The 17,501-nt window shown below is 30.7% G+C and overlaps 2 protein-coding genes across 5 annotated transcripts in view; one reads left to right on the top strand and one right to left on the bottom strand.

The window, feature by feature from the left end:
• LOC107171099 (lipase 3-like) overlaps positions 1–12,902 on the bottom strand; it is a 31,046-nt gene extending 18,144 nt beyond the window's left edge. The window contains exon 1 of the mRNA XM_089227989.1: positions 12,070–12,902. Coding sequence (XP_089084115.1) covers positions 12,070–12,414 — 345 coding nt within the window. The 5' untranslated portion in view covers positions 12,415–12,902. The remainder of the gene's footprint in view (positions 1–12,069) is intronic.
• The window catches only part of LOC107170740 (lipase 3-like), a 34,298-nt gene continuing 22,534 nt past the window's right edge, over positions 5,738–17,501 (top strand). For 2 of the 4 annotated variants that reach the window (XM_089227986.1, XM_015520926.2), the window contains exon 1: positions 5,738–5,901. The gene's annotated coding sequence lies outside the window, so the exon portion shown is untranslated. Of the gene's footprint in view, positions 5,902–8,008; positions 8,309–11,327; positions 11,364–17,501 lie in introns of those variants that run through there. The other 2 variants (XM_015520928.2, XM_089227987.1) reach the window with 2 other exon arrangements.

Consider the following 17,501-nt stretch of genomic DNA (forward strand, 5'->3'; position numbering starts at 1 on the left):
TTTAATTATTATATTGCTAGGTGGCGTCCACGGTTTGAGCAACGGTGCAAAACATTTCGAAAACTGCGGCGGTAGACCTGCAACGATGTATACATTTTCTGTACAGAGACACCTGTGGCGATAGCGTAGTTGGTATTGCGGCTTGCGCGTAAGCCCGTAAAATAAACAATAAAACGAAAATAACAAAATTAAATAATTATTTTACACACACCCGCGTGCACATGTAATACACCGTAATGATGATACTATATGATTATTACTATGGATGGGGACGAGAGGATTAAGTGCCTCCACAATCACTCACGATCGTTGCGCAGTCGTAGATCGTGTCTTAGGTATATTGTGTATAGTGTTGTCGAACACGAAATGTACCTACATGTGTTATCGTCTTGTATTTTTTTATTTCAATATATCGCTTGGCCTCGTATCGCGGCACGGCTGCAGGTTATGGAGATAAATAACAATTCATATTATATTATTATATATATTAATATATTATATAGGTATTCTCATTACATCCGCGGTTGACCTAACAATATCTGCTAAATGGTCAGGGATATCTTGTCGATATAGGTATAGTCAAAAAGTGTATTGTACTTGTAAATTTATATTATGATCTCAAATAACAAAATCGAGATCGACCAATCTCGCGTCACTATAATATTATGGGTACCTATACTTTGAGCTCAATTTATGCTATAAACTGCAGTAAACAATCAATGGATCGCACATGATGACCACTAGTGGCATCTAAATTTGGGGACCTTCGACACCCAACTACTACTGCAAGGCTTTCATAATGTCACATTAATTGTACGTATTAAAGGTACCGAAGTACCTATCCGCTATTTCACTATCATGGTCACATAACAAGTACTTATAGGTGACTACGGGCCATGGCCAGTCGGACAAATGGCCTGACCTATAATACTATGACTGAATAACATTATATTACATAGGTATTGCAGGGATAATAAAATCTAAAATTCAATTAAAAATTTATTTTGTAATAAGGATTTTTTCATATCTATCATTTAGCCTGTCCTAATAAAATCATCACAAAACAAACAAACGGTTTAAGTGCGCGATGGTCTAAAATTGCCAGAAGACGACAAGTGACGAGTTTGCAGATATTCGTTATAAATGATTCCCGCATCATCAACTATAATATATCTACGCGACAGTACAACACTTCGTCAAACATTGTCATAAAATATCTACCGTCGGTTTAAAAGAAATCGGTCCAGAGATCGATGATGACTATATTATGTATCACAATAAATTAACAATAAACGTTGTATCAAACTAGTAACAATTTTATTTTACGGTCTGCTGTTTTCGTCTTCCGCGCCGTTAGATTTTTCTCATCAATGTCGATTATCGTTTACAGATTATCATTTATTTTAAATAAACAGGAAATAGGAAGTTGCGGAGATGACGAAGATTGTACATATCACACAATAATATTGTATATAAGTGTCGTGAGTCGTGTACAATCCGTCTGGTCTCGTATCGCGCGCGCTTTGCATGGGAACGGTCGCGGAATCGCGATCGCCGCAGAGTTCACCGATTTTTCGCCGGCGCGCTTATCCGTGACCCCGTTTGTCAGCTGTATCGGTTACAACAAACATTAATATTAGTAATAAATACAGTCTAGTATTGAATATATATTTTATATTATAGCCTTTTATTTTAAGGCGTTTTAAATTTTTAATGTTTTATACCCGTCAACGAAAAACTTTTGCAACAACAAATTTGTGTGATTATACCAAATGCATATATTATTATGCAGCATCTATCGGATACGAATATAGTCGTCAGTTTTATTAGTATTTTACAAATTTTTTTGACCTATCGTTTTGATTAGACGTAGCTAATCGCGATGGTTTCTACCAAAAACACTATTTTTTTTTAATCATGTACGCTGAAGTTAATTACCCAGTAATTATAGGTACCATATTATTTTACTTTTGTCATTATTTATATACTTACCATATAAATAAGTATGATCCGACCATGGACCACGGTACGCTGTTAAATTGTATGTTTAGATACCTGCAGGTATCTATATTATTACGTAATAATATATTTGATAATTATTTTCGTTCCACGCGCAGTCCGTTGATATCGCAATACCGTGCGAAAAACCACAGTGTATTTCGTTTTTATATCATACGATGGTTTCTCACGGCAAAAAAATAAAGATTAAAAAAAAAAATCACGACCGCAGTACACATTATAGACATTTTATGTTATTCACAATAATATATACGCGCGTATCTATTGCGAAGGGTTATCGCTATTTCTATGTGCAACAGTGCAATACACATCATGAAAGCTGCAGCTATAGCTCATATGCTAATTTTGGGGCGTTCCACGAGTGATTTTTACACATAGGACTCGGCTTTAAGAGTCTTCTCCAAGAATAAGCTGGACGATGGTTTAATGTGACTTTATATGGGGTCAAGTCCCTGGTAATATTTCGGACGAAGTGCCCAAGCACGTGCGTATACAACGTGTTATGAGATACTTAAGCTCGTGTATCGTGTATAGGTCACGTTTATTTCTTAACGATATAATACGGTTCACGTACGTGGACGATAATATCGACAACGACATACAATGTGATATGTTTATCATGTATACATCGCGTACAATAATTATGTATTATCATTTATATTATTACTATTATGCGCGTTTACCTCAGATCCGCGACCGCTGCATGGAGACTGTCATCACATCGTGTCAAGGTCGCCTGTCGGTAATGATCAGTATAATAACATCGTTGGCTCATAAACATTTTTTTTTTTTTACGTACGAACAGCGTATTTACGAGTATACGACGCTTACCTACTTACTTTTTATGTAGGTATGTATACAATATATACGTAGGTATAATTAGGTATTACGCAGTAGAGCGGATTATATATTATAGTAATACTGCAAGGTTCGCGAAGCACACGTTTAAGAGTTTAAGAAAGAATAAAAATATATAATTTTTACCTTTATCATTATTGTATAATTTTTTGAAAATATTTCTTATCAAATGATCAACCGAGCACGTGCGTAAAACAATGACAAAACAGTATAAAATAATAATAAAAATAATAAAAATAATAAAAATAATAAAAATGTAATAAAATAAAAATAATAACAAAATAACTAGTACTTGGCTTGTGATGGCCAGCTGCAGCAGTGGTAACGCCGAGACAAATCGCTTAAGACACGATGATAAGAGTGATATTGTCGTGTATATTTTTATTTGCCGGGCGGCAGCAGCATAGATTAAAGTATTATACAATTTAATTAACTTAATTATATTTAAGCGATTAATTTATTAAAACAATACAATGTGTGTTTTAGTATGATTTTTTCTGTAGCTGAAGATAATTTTTATTTTAGAAAAACTCCGGATTGTATATCAGTTTTCGACCAAATCAATCTTTTTCAATTCAAATTCTAAAACGAATTAGTTTGTAGAATCTAGACTGTAGTAAGTTGATATTTTCACCAAACATTTTATGTGATAACATTCTGGACACTAAAATATTTTTAAAATATCTTGGTTCTTTTTGAGATAGTTGAGATTTTCAACTTCTTTTATCATCGAGTATAAAATATAAGTCAAATTTGTCTTTTATAAGTTTTTGAATTTCAAAATTGACTGCGAAATTCATCAACATCGATAATTATTTAGTCATGTAGGGTGACAGGCTATCTTTGCTCAGTGTTGTTTTCCATCGTAATAACGTCCATTACTCTGATTTACCGACTTCCGTCATACTCAATGATGAGGTACACTTGAAACCCATACCTGCTGTACAACGAATTCTCACAGATTATCATTTTCAGCGTGGTAAGGTTGACCATCAACCTGTTCTTTGATATTCACAAAAATCATCTTTAAAAGTAGTATTTTTATTTAGAAAGTCTCTTACCCTTCTCCCTCCAAAGAATTCTACACCGAATCCAGCTTACTCGGCTATATACATCACATATGCTGGCATATTATTTATTTTTCTATTGATAGTTTACCTTTGCAGTATGTAACTATAAAACTTAAAATATCACATCCTTCCCCATTCGATGTGTTAAATTTGTAAAAATTTAAAAAGAATAACATTTTTTTTTTTTTATCGCATTCGTGGCTAGCATTGCGTTTTTTTATTTTCCATTATAATACTGCGCGTTTGAACCGAATGAATTGTCTCTGCAACATGATCTTAGCAGATTCGGATGATATACTCGACCTATATACACGCATATATGTATCGATTTTTTTTTCGATTGCGCAGTTAGTAAATAAATATTTCTATACCATTTTAATTTCTCCGGAAATCTCGAGGGAAATATTACGAGAACACTTACTATATAGACGTGCTAACAATGATTATAATATCTATAACGTATGTAAACTTTAAATGTTATTGTAATCTAACTATAGTTATTAACCGGTTAATATCGCAATCGAATTAACTTGTATATGCTATATGTATACAAAATATGAACTAGATTGTTTTATAAATATTACAAAAACAAAAACATTGGATAAGCTGAAAACAAGAAATACTTCTTTTTATTCCTTTTCCTATGTAACACGAAAATGTCATTCTTAATTAGACTAATCTTGTTATAAATGTTACAATGTTTGTGTTTTAATATATTTATGTTGATAAAAATTTAGTCGAAAATAATATAATCATTAAACAATAACACGTATTTTATAGTGTTGAAACAAAGTAGTTAATCGTATGACGACATGACGTATACTCGTAGTCGGTAGACGTAAATAATTTTATTTAGTACCTCGAATGAAAACGATTACATAAAAGATAGATTAGAAAAGTGTCAAAAATAAAACAGCTAGAGTTGGAGTTCAATTGAATTTTTCCAAAACATCAAGTTCACTTATACAATTTACACTGTACAATTAAACTTCAAATTTTAATTTTACTTTGCTAGAATTTTAGTCCACGAATTTATTCTTAAATGAGCACTAAACACCATAACACTACTACTATTATTTAAATATTTCAAAAAGTATTGAATTATCTGGGTTGCACTAAAATCTGAAACGGGACGGGGGCCGATTCTATTTCAAACGGTGATAATGATGAAAACAGTGCGTCCCAAACAAACCGGGTGAAAATATTGCTATTCATTCACCAATAACATAATATTGATATATTATTTGATTTATTTTTATATTATAACTACTGTTATATTATTAAATATAGTATTTAAATAAATATATTGTATTATCTTCTAACAATGTGTACTAAAATTAGCAAAAAATATGTATTATCGTAAAAACAGTATAGAATTACAGCAACATAGTTTCCCGGCTATGATCCAAACATCGGACGAGACGGTATGCAGTTAAGTCCCAAGCGATTCAAGACTTATAAAACGTATGTTAAAAATTAGAAAAGATAAATCCCTATCGGTTGATACTAAAATTTGTAAAAAAATATTCATTATTACCAAGACGTCACAGGATTCCAAAACGAGAAGTAGGGTATTATTGGGCAGGATGGCCTGTAGATGTAATATTATTATCTTTCCATGTTACATAACAATGTTATCTAAGCAATTTTATTTAATTAATATAAAATTAATAATTATTTTATCACTTCATTACTATGCATATATTATATTTATTGATAGGAAAATTTATAAAAACCTATCTTCAGAAATATTAGCGTTTAATCAAGTCTCAGTTATTGGCTATATATATCATAATATGTTCAACAATTTAATTGACTTATGTGCTTCATGATAAATTATTGACTGTAGGTACTTATACTTTTTATAAAATTTGTTTTTTAATTACTTTTTTTCCGCGCTTATACAATGATAATTTGTGTGTGTATATTGAACATTCAATAGACTTTCATAAAGGTAAGAAAATATTATTTAATATTATATGTTATTGTCGGATAGCTGATATTTTGACAGTTTTTGATTAAGTAGAGCGAAGTAAACTCTTTACAATGACGCTGTTTAGAATTTTAACCAATAAATGTATTGAGTCTACGTTAATTTTTGCTTTTTTGTGTTGTTGTACACGATAAGTAGTCGAAATAATGCTTCGAAAATGAGTTAGACTTAGACTATATACATTCATTTTACTGAAATTTCATATTAAATTAAGATATACTGGAAATGGCAGGTTATCATGTAAAATAAAAGTGCTTAGACGATCAGCATATTGTGTGTCATGAACACTAACACTATACTATAACTACTAAGTACTAATTAGTTCATTTGGAATTTATTTGGAAACTAGTCTTTCATAAATTTAAAAAATTTAAAATCGTGATTAATTAATTAAAGATTATTCTTTATTATATTACAACTTTGATTTAAAATATTACAATTTTTTGGTACATATTACATAATATATGTATATTATATTATTTTGTTATGAATAATTTAATGCTTTTTCAATGGAAGTATTGATAAAACAGTACCTACATAAATTATACATTAGAGTGCTAAAGTAGTGTTAGGTGGTGTGACACATCGTAGCTTCTATTTTATTTAGTTTATTTATATACCTATTTACATATACATCTTAATTCATGCTGCAGATCGTTCCATCCAAATAATAGCCCATTTGTAATGTTTCGACATATTTTTTTGTTAATTTTTATATTAAAAGATACGCTTTAATTAATACTAATTTTAAGTATACGTTTTATAAGTTACAAATCATTTGGGACTTAACTGCTATATTGCTGTACCGTTTTTACAATAATACATATTTTTCTCTAATGTATTTTTGATTAATCTATTGTGTGTAGGTACATGAATTACACATTTAAATATAATAAATATATAATGGTTATATAGAAAGTATTATTTTCATTTGGCTTGTATAGGAAATACTGTTTCTGTTATAAAAGTTGGAATGGAATCGGTCCCCTCCCAGGATTTAGTATTTCACAATCATCTAGAACTTTTGAAATAATATGAGATACGTAGATTCCTGATGTATAATATTGATTTTATCTTTTCAATTCTGATTCTCGGGGGTGGGTAAACCTCTACATCAATTTTCAATTTATAAATACCGTCATAAATAGTATAATTATTTAGATAAATTTATTTTTAATTTCATAACTTGAAACAGATATCTAATTAGTGTAGAAGCTACGGGTTCCCGTTCAAAAATCAAAAGTTGACGGTTACCTATGGTTTCACTAGATAAAAAAAAAAAAAAAACTGAAGGTGAAATAATATTTCGGGAATAGTTAAAATTTATGTTTGTTTTACCTCGGATAATAATCAAAGAGGCCACAAAATTAATGTACATTTTTTTTTGTGTTATTAATTGCCTCATTTTGTGTGGTACACCTATTTAGCTCTTATAAAATCTCTGCCAATGTAGATAGGTGCCTAATCTCTAATGATACCAACGCGACGATATTATCAATTGTCATTATTTATCATCAATTTGGCAAAACTACGCCGTGCGATGACTATAGGAACCTGCGTACCGTGCGCAACAACAAAAACCATTAAATACTTGCGTGTTATGTATGTATAGGTATAATAATAATATATGATTGCCTGTAAATTATACAGATAAGCTTTAATAATAATACCTAATGAATAATATAACAATAACAGAGTCATTATGTAACCACCTCCGCACAGTGTACCTATAGGCTATAGAGGTATATTATACTATCCATCTCGAGAATATAAGACGTATAATAGCATTGTAATTATTGTTATTTATTTTCGATGACATAAATAATAATAATAATTATAAGTAATGAACTATAATAGGTAATAACGATTATGATAATAACATTGAAATACAGTATTTAGGCCATGACGTAGTCAACAATAAAATAAATCTAGTTGCATCGAAACGCCGAAGATCTCGGACACACCCGCGCGCATTTGCGACGACTCCGCGTTATTATAGCAAGTACGCTCCAGTCGAACGGTCGGATCCCTCGAGCGCAGGAAAACCGGATGATCGGGCCAGCCACTGCCGTGCGCGTCTTTGGCGAAAAATACGACCACCGTCGTCGGACCGCCACCGCGTTCAGTGACGTTCGTTCACGTCTTTGGCGATAAATATAACATTTATATCAGCCAGGCCCGCCGGCCGCCATCGCCACGTTAAAAGCGTTCAGTCTTCGGTGTCGTACGAAAGGGCCTTTACCTGCAGCAGCAGTCCGGCAGTGGACTTCAAAACGATCGGATTTGTCGGTTTATTCCGTGTCAATGGTCGCATTTCGCATTTGACCCAACCGGCCATACCTCTAATAATTACGCCCCGTCTGGAGAGGTGAGCGTCTGTCGGCGATCTATATACTTATATATCTTATATTACCTATACATATAGATGAATATATGATCGACCTTCCTCCTTTGTAGACTCTAAAACTACGGAGTTGTTTTCGATAAAACTTTAGTCGATGGGCGGTGGCAATTTCACCCTGTCGCACGATTAATTCCCTCGGTTCAACATTATGTTTACCGTAACTAGTTATAATCTTTTTATTATTTAATATAATTTATAGACTTTTTTTAAAATTTGCATGTTTTATATTAAATTCTGAATTTACACATAGGTACTCCTAACCCTTTAAATAGATAGTATTGAAGTAAGAGTTTATAATCACCATCATTATCAATAGATTCTTTCATTCTTGGGGATTAGGGGATTTTTTGTTTTTTTACAATTCATATAATAATATGTAATTATAGGCTGGCTCACACGTGAATTTTGTTTTAACACATGAAAACTGAATACCTACTCGTATGTTGATATTTAACGTTATCGTTGGTTACAGATACTAAAATAGTTATTATGATTGGGTATAATAATGTTCCATATTAAATTTTATATTATATTTTGTCTTTTAGTCTAATAACTATTTTATAAGTGTCAATATTGAGGATTATGTACTGAAAAAAAAATTCATGACTGATTTTGGCAAGAAATAATTGAGAATATTTTTAATTTTAATAGAAGAGAAATGGAAATGATTAGATGGGTTATATAGATCTGTAATCGGCTTTTACAGATATAATTCAGGTGGAAGTACCTAAATTACGAAAGTGCAAATCTACAGTTTTTGGCCAATTAGCATAAATATTATTTGAAACCCCGAACTAATTGTCAGAGGGTATTAATAGAAGCCACGGGTAACAGCAATTACAATTTAAGTAAAAAGGCAAATTGTATAACTGATACTTTAGAATCATAAAATCCTCGACTTGTTTTAACGATTCAAGGAAGGTTTAAATAAAAAATTGAACCAGTTATTTGAGGGGTTTATCCGCTGTTAACAACGTTTGAATCAAAACTACATATTTGTTTATTTCTATTTTCAATAATTAGTTGAATTACTGTACGTTATAGAAAACATGGTTACTTAATATTTATTAGTTATTACAATTCGCAACAGGTTGATTTCCCATCTTGGTTTCATTAATGTCTGTAATATAATTAATATTGTATAATAATTGATAGTATTATAATACACGTTTACATTTTATTGTTACCTGCAGGTGGTTAGGTTAATCATCATCGTTCCCAAATAGCCGTGTGGTACATTTCGCTAGGTGATTTTATGATGATGACATATTGTTTAATTGTTATTATATTATTTATATTCTCTTGTATCTATGAGTCGAGTTGTTTAATTGGACTTAAATTATTGCGAATTCTTGAATCGTACCTTGTGAGGTCGCTACAGGTCAATACCACGATTATCATTATTATATTATTATAATGATAATCATTACCATGATTAAATCAGAGGGTGGGATAAACCCAGCGAACATTTTTTATGAAATGCTGATTTTTATTCAGTTAAGATCATCAAATTTTTAGGTTTGATCAATATCCCCTTTGAAATTTTATTTCCGAAGTTCACCACTGTTTTTAATATATTGATAATCTTTTAATTGTTTTATTGTAATATTATATACATTGCATATCAGTTGCTATAAGTTATCTTCGTACTATTAGCACGAGAAACGAAGTTTACTTTGTGGTTTTACTGTTTTAGTCATTGAGCTATTTATTTTGTTCTACGTTGAAACAGCAGCTATACTATAGTCTATAATATATTTATTAAGTATTATATTAGTATTAATTATTCAGGTGACTGAATGATAATTTGCCTATTTAAATTTTAAACATATATAAAAAAATAAAGTCGAGAATTCATCATCTTGTTTATTTTGTATTAGTAGTAGGTAGGTACCTAATAGTTAATAATATAATATTCATTAACTGAATAAAAATGTAATAGGTGTCAATACATTGTTATTAAGAATTATCAGGATGGTAAAATTAATATGTTAATGTTTTGTTATCTACATTTTTATAACATGTATGGGATATGTTCAGTTTAATTTATGCTTGTACAGTGGTACTATGTATAGGACTTTGCACCATTTGGTACGTTTTATTATGAGACATTTTACAATTAGACACATGTTGTGTTTTGACAAATATAATACATTTATTCAAGATTACCTATTAAAATTCTACTTAGTATTGTTTTAATAGTATATTGTATATACATTATACATAGATAACATGTAATTTATCGTGTTTCGTATGATGACATTTCAAAAACCAGTTTATATACAAATATATTTGCTAGGTAATTTAAATGAATTTAATGTAATTTAAATTATTTATTTTTAGAAAATTCTTAACTTATATTCATAATATTTACACTTGTTCACTCTATTAGAGATTTAGGTGACTCTAATTAGATCATGGATATAATATTAATGTTTATAATGAATCAAAAAAAAAAAATTGAATAAATCATATAAAAAATGTGTGGTTATGTTCTCGACCTTGATATTTGTGTATATTTGGACAGTCTCATTCTAAACACTATTGATTTCGTCTTATATAGTTCATCGCATTATGATAATGCTTCAATAAAACATGTAATATGTATTTTAATTTCACGACATAATAAATTACAATATAATATGTTCCAAAAACTATTATGATTTTTTTATATGTTATTAATTTGTAATGTTTTATAATAGTACGCTCAGACGTATATTCCTATCTAAATAATGCATGGCTAAGATCTAAACGTGATCTAAAACCGTTTTGTCACTGTAATAAAGATAATTATTGATTAGGTTTAGAAATTATTGCACTCAAACAAATACAAAAAAGAGATTGAAATATATGTAAATAATATATAAGTATAGAGGTATGCACTAAAAAGTATCTTGATGTTCAGTAAATTCGTTATATATTTAGGTATATTTATTATATATACCTATGAAGTAATTTTTCTTTGTTTGTTTGTTCTCTGTAGATTCAAAAATTGCTGGACCGTTTTCAATAAACATTGGTATGTAAAATGTTATAGTTTCTAGTTTAATAACCCACGAATAAAATATTAAAATTATACTTTTCAATTTTTATTGAGTACGAATTTTTGAACCTAGCTAGCTTAAAATATGGCCAGTATAGCTTTGTCGGACTTCGAATATTTATATTTAAACATTTGTCATACGAATCATACGTAACAATAACTAATAGTTAAAATAATGAGTTTAAAATTTTAGATGTTTTTGATTATGTGGAAAATAGATAGCAGCTGTCTCTTAAATGTCTCCTCGAGTTGTATAGTATAAAATATAACTAGTTGACCTGTCAAACGTTGTATAGCATAAAAATAATTTTTTCCAATCCAATAATTTGTCATCACTCATCAAGTATTGCGAGTAAAATTGAACATATAATTTTACTTAGTTGTACGTGTATATTTGCTTTTAGTTTTACACGTACTGCAGTCTGCAGTAAGTACTTTTTATTTGATTCAATCCTATATAGACTTAAGCTAACTATACACAATTTAAAAATAAATTTGCCCAATTGATATATATTATATACAGTGTATAAGTAAATTTTGGGTTATTCGCTTACAATAAATGACGTTCATTACGGTGTTTACCATATGTTAAATCGAGCGCACATATTATATGATGCACATTGTTGGACAGTAATATGCGTGTTGCACCGACAGTGCATCGCGTTGCAGTAATACAACTTACCGTAGTTGCCGGTAAGTAGTTTTCGTTGGCGTACTTGGCCGTGCCTGGCCACATGGCCTGCACGACCAGCTTGTCGTGCAGGGCCCTCCAGTGGCCAATCACCGGGGTCGCGTTGGACGTCGGGAAGCGGCGTCGCCTGCGCGTGGTCGTGTGCTGTTGGCCGTCGGCTTGTCCCGTCCACACCCTGCGGGGCAACACGCCGCTGCCGGCCAACATGTCGTGCAGGTAGGTTGGCCGGTCGCCGGTCTGTCGCCACTGTTTTAGTCTGTGGCCGGCAAACACCGCGTGCCGTTGACCGGCCGCTAGGGCCGCGTTGAGCAACGCGGCTAGCATGTAATAATGCATCGCGGGAACACGTGCGTCGTAGACGTAAACACCGTACGATATATTAATATAATATACGCGGGTTGACGGTGAAATATTCAGATCGAGATTCGGCCTATTGCGCGTTTTATATAGTAGTAATATATTTATAAATGGCTGTAAAAAGTATCACGAGAGCGATCGACGTCGATTAATTTTATTGTAATCAGATTATAATAAATTATAAAATATACGAGAGGCGAGACGTGAACGTTATATTATTATGATAGTCGATAATATCGTTACGGTAAAGTCTTGCGCTGGCCGATGTGGTGCTGGTGCTGGCCCTGTCGCTGGCGGTTGCCGAAACTTATCGGCGATCGAAACGCCATTTTGTGCCCCTGCAGCAACACGTCGGATCGTCAGCTCGCATCACCCGAAGTACCCAGTCGACGTCGCTCGGCGGACTGCGGCGTGGATCCGGCGCACGAACTAAAACCGCGGATCCCGCAGCACGCATCTACAATACTATTAATGTGTAAAAGGACATGGACTATCGCCACTGTCGGATACATGATAATACATATAAGTAGTGGTTTTGGCGGTCCGGCGCCACCGGCCGCTTCGACCTTGCGCCGCCACGCCGCCGCCGCCGGGTCGCAGAAAACCTCCAGTGTCCCACCACGCGACAAGCGGTTGCGGAGACTGTTTCGGACGAGGCGTACACGATATCGAATATTATTATTATTACAGAGATTTCGTCGTCCGATCAATAATTATCTCCAGTGCCATCATAGCGTTCATGTTGGTATGATAATAATGTATAGATGTCGATGTAAATAAGACGATTTATAATAGACGACAGTATAATACTCGCTGAATAAAAAAAATTTTATGCTATGAGCGTCAATATAATAGTATAGCTATATAATAATATAATTATGATGTTATGTACTTCGGCCGCCGCCGCCGCCGCTGCGCATCCTTTCACCATATATAAAATAGCAGTTTGCGCGGACGATAAACGGTGCTTACAGTATAAACGCGTTTAAAAATATTATTTGTGCAACGCGTGTGCGCTCGTTCTCATTCTCTCTGGTTGCTGTATCAGTCTTTTTCTGTCTTTCTCTTTCACTGTGGGTCGATATCTCACGTAATATTATAATATATTATTACCATACTATCATATATTATATTTTGCAGTATAGATCTATAGCGTACCTATATGGGTAGCGTGTTCTATTAAAATATTACGTGGACCTATATTATATACGACGACGACGAAATACTACTTTACGCGATATACGGCTGTTACGACGATGAGTTTACCTACTGACACGTATTTAGGTGCCAGCTGGAGCTATGATAATGGCCGTATGGCAACGCTTATATTGTGACTTATTTGAATCCGACCGTGCACATACCGTGTACTGGTAGTTCTTTCGCGATTCGTCCTAGTTTTAAATCTGTGGTGGATCGTGATTTCGAAGTCGATCGCCCAAACGTCGTTGCAAATAAATGTATATTATTAATAAACCTATTTATTATTATAACGATCGTTGGATACGCGGATGCATATATATATATAAACGAAAGATGGATTTCAGTCATTATTCACTGCGTGTATATTTTTGAAGCATATACTAACGATTTGAACAATAAAGACAGGTGTCATATATGTATACGCAATACCCATCGTGATACATTGATAGTATTATATGGCTACGTATATTTTGGTATCAGTTCTACAACTAGCTAACTCAATATTGAATTACAGAGCTGTGCAGTGTATAATCACAGAAATAATGCTGCAGGCCCACAGATTCGTTGTATATAGATGAATTACCTATACGAGTCCAAGAGGGATATGCTGATTTTTATATTTGACGCTTGTGTTAGCATTATAAATTATAATATTGTTGTTACATTTGTTAGTATATATGTCGTATGTGTTAGGTATTAGGTTAGTAGGTGAAAATCGTACAACAGTTCTAGGACCGTTACAATATTTTCACAATGGAATTGAATATATTATGAAGACTCAGCAAATAATAACGCTTTTTATGATGTAGACAAGCTAGATACCATTTACATTAAGAAGTATATTCTTTCAACTCAGCTAGTGCATATAATATCATATTACCTAAATATTGTATAGGTATGCATAATAAAATACTGCAGTATATATTAGATCATCATCTTTATCGTCATTATTAAATTATCTTTAATGACCACCGCGGTATATAACAGTGATTGACTATTAAAATAGAGTATTTATTCAATATGATATAGCATTCAAATATATTATAATAATAACACAAAAAAAGAATAATATTTTCAATTTATATTAGTATTATATAGTTTACGTCGACTCTAAAGAATCTGTTGAAAAATAACAAAATTTGATAATTGATCTAATTATAAGTATGAAATACATTTTAGAAATGTATAGATTAATTTTTTTGAGCATAATGCCACATTAAAGAAATGTATGTAAAAATAAAAATGTTTTCTGTATCGTGATGATTATGTTGATTAAGGTCCAATTGGCAACTATAACTATAAATATAATATAATGTATTCTAGATTTTAGTTGATAATTGAAAATTGATAGTAATTATTATCATAATTTTATATTTAATATGTTATTTTATTTATGTTAAAGTAAATCATAATTTTAATTGCAACATTTTGCACGCAGCGTTTAAAATGTTTAAATTATGAAAGTACGAGGTGAAATAAATTAATGGATTTTTAATTATAAACATTATGCCTAAGTAATAAAATAATAGTTATTTATATCAATATACATGTATAGATCAAGTGCATATTATATCTAATGAGTAATGACTATTGTCTATACTCTATTATTCTGATAATACAGTAAAATTGAATGGAACACAGTATAATGTAGTTTTGATGGTTTTAATGACAAATGAATATACTAAAAAAATTTTACTTTACTACTTTTATTACTTTTTCAATTTTTTAAAAAATAAATAAAATAAAATTCACTATTTTCCAATAATTCATAATTATATGTAAAAAACTATAACCTTTAAAAAAATTAAAACAGTTATTATTTCTATACAAAGTGGATTTATAACTTAAGGCTTATAATACAAGTTGTAACTTACTTTCAAAACAATTTTAATTTTCGTTTCCGCAAAAGTATAGGTACTATAATAAACATTGAATAATGATTTGTTGTCAGCATTCGATATTTTATGCAAAAAACCAATTACTTGACAATTGATCTCTAAATTCTCTTATATTTTTATTTAATTTAAAAATAAATATTTACAAGTGTATAGTTAAATCTTATAAATGTACATATATATGCTCATAGTAAAATGATCTGCGTGATAACATAGCTCCATGTCCCCAGCACATATAATTTATGACATACCTAATTTACACGTTTATTTTTTTTTAGAAAATGCTTTCATTGAACTTAAAATTTAAATGAGAATCGAAATTTATCTAACTCAAACAGTAAAAATTCGTTGTAAAGTAAATTTTGGAAAATTGTGTTCAAAAAATAATTACACGATAAATGAGTAAGTCCTTAAAAGTATAATATACCATAGAAGTAGGATTGAGATTTTAATAAAAGTAGATATTGTCATGCTCAATAATAAAATAATAAAATGTAGATAGCGTTTTATTCGTTTCATGTATTATTGTGATCGTCTGCATACGGTCATTTAGAGCTTATACCTACTTCATAACTAAAGCCGCTCCAACGTGTATAATAATTTTCATATTATAAATAAAGTTATGTAATTTAAGTTGATGTGACAATTGTTAAAATATAAAATACATTTATTAATTGTACATCATTCAGTTAGAAAAAAACATCCGATATAGATTATTGTGTCGTACCAACAAAATTGTTAATAATAACATTTTAATAACTAATAACTAATAAGTGTGAAAAATAATATTTTGAGAGATTTATTTTAATTCGTTATATAATACTATTGAGTATAAATGCTTATAAATTAACATTCTAGTTTCCAAGAACAAATCGTGAATCTTGAATAGTTTTGATTTCGAAAATTCAACTTTATTTTTCTTGCCACTTCGTGTTGATATATCGTTCAACAACAAGACACCTTTAAGAGAACATGATACTCCCTTATGTTTTCTCCGTCTTACAAGTGTGCAGTAACATAGCAAATTTTACGCTCAGCAAACACATGTTTGATTGTTATTTTATTTTAATTTTAACGCGAGTTGTGAGTGTTGTAAGATGTAATATTTTAATATTATAAATTTACAATTTAAAATTAAAATATGATAAAAAGCCTATGAGGTTATCTGGATAATAATCTTACCTTTAAATTTTATTAGAGGTCAATTCACTCTAAATTTTAAAGTTTATACTAACAGAGCTACACGTGTTCTGCTAAGCGTAATATTTGCTATGTTACGTATACTTGTAAGACGGAGACGACACATGCGGTTATAACGTACTGATCATGTGTGTAATTGCAAGATTATTCAAAATATTCAAATATTTAAAGTTTTTATAGTTTAGTGAATTCTATTTGTATATATTAGTGGTAATCGGTAATGACATTTTTATAGCCAATGAAATTGACTTTTGTGCCTTATTATTTGACAATGGTTTTCCATACACGTTTTGATGAGTTTTGTTTTTTGATCTTGTCTTTGTATCATAAAAAAATGAAAATTATTTTATTGTATTATACAAACGGTTTGAAAATATTTTGTTTGTAAAATAATATAATACATACTAATATATTATGTATAATATACTATCACGTTTTAATATTTTAATAATTACAGTATCATTAAATAATGGGAAATTCAAACTTTGAACTAAAACCACTGTTTTATATCCAATTAATACAATACTCAGGTGAATTAATATAAAAATTCTTTTTATTTATGTTATTAGATTATTTAAATATTTTTTTATTTTTTATGAATATAGCGTTGCATATTACATTTTATTACACATTATATTTCGTATTTTATTTAAATACTGCCTGATTTGTCGGGTAGGTTATATGACTATTATTTAGTATGAAGAAAGAATTACAAAAGTTCTATCTAATACAACGTTACTCTGACTTATTCATGCCTGTTACTCAGCAATC

This window comes from Diuraphis noxia, unplaced genomic scaffold, assembly GCF_037042655.1.
Source record: "Diuraphis noxia isolate RWA-SAM2 unplaced genomic scaffold, SU_Dnox_SAM2 contig0004, whole genome shotgun sequence".
Lineage (NCBI taxonomy): Eukaryota > Metazoa > Arthropoda > Insecta > Hemiptera > Aphididae > Diuraphis > Diuraphis noxia.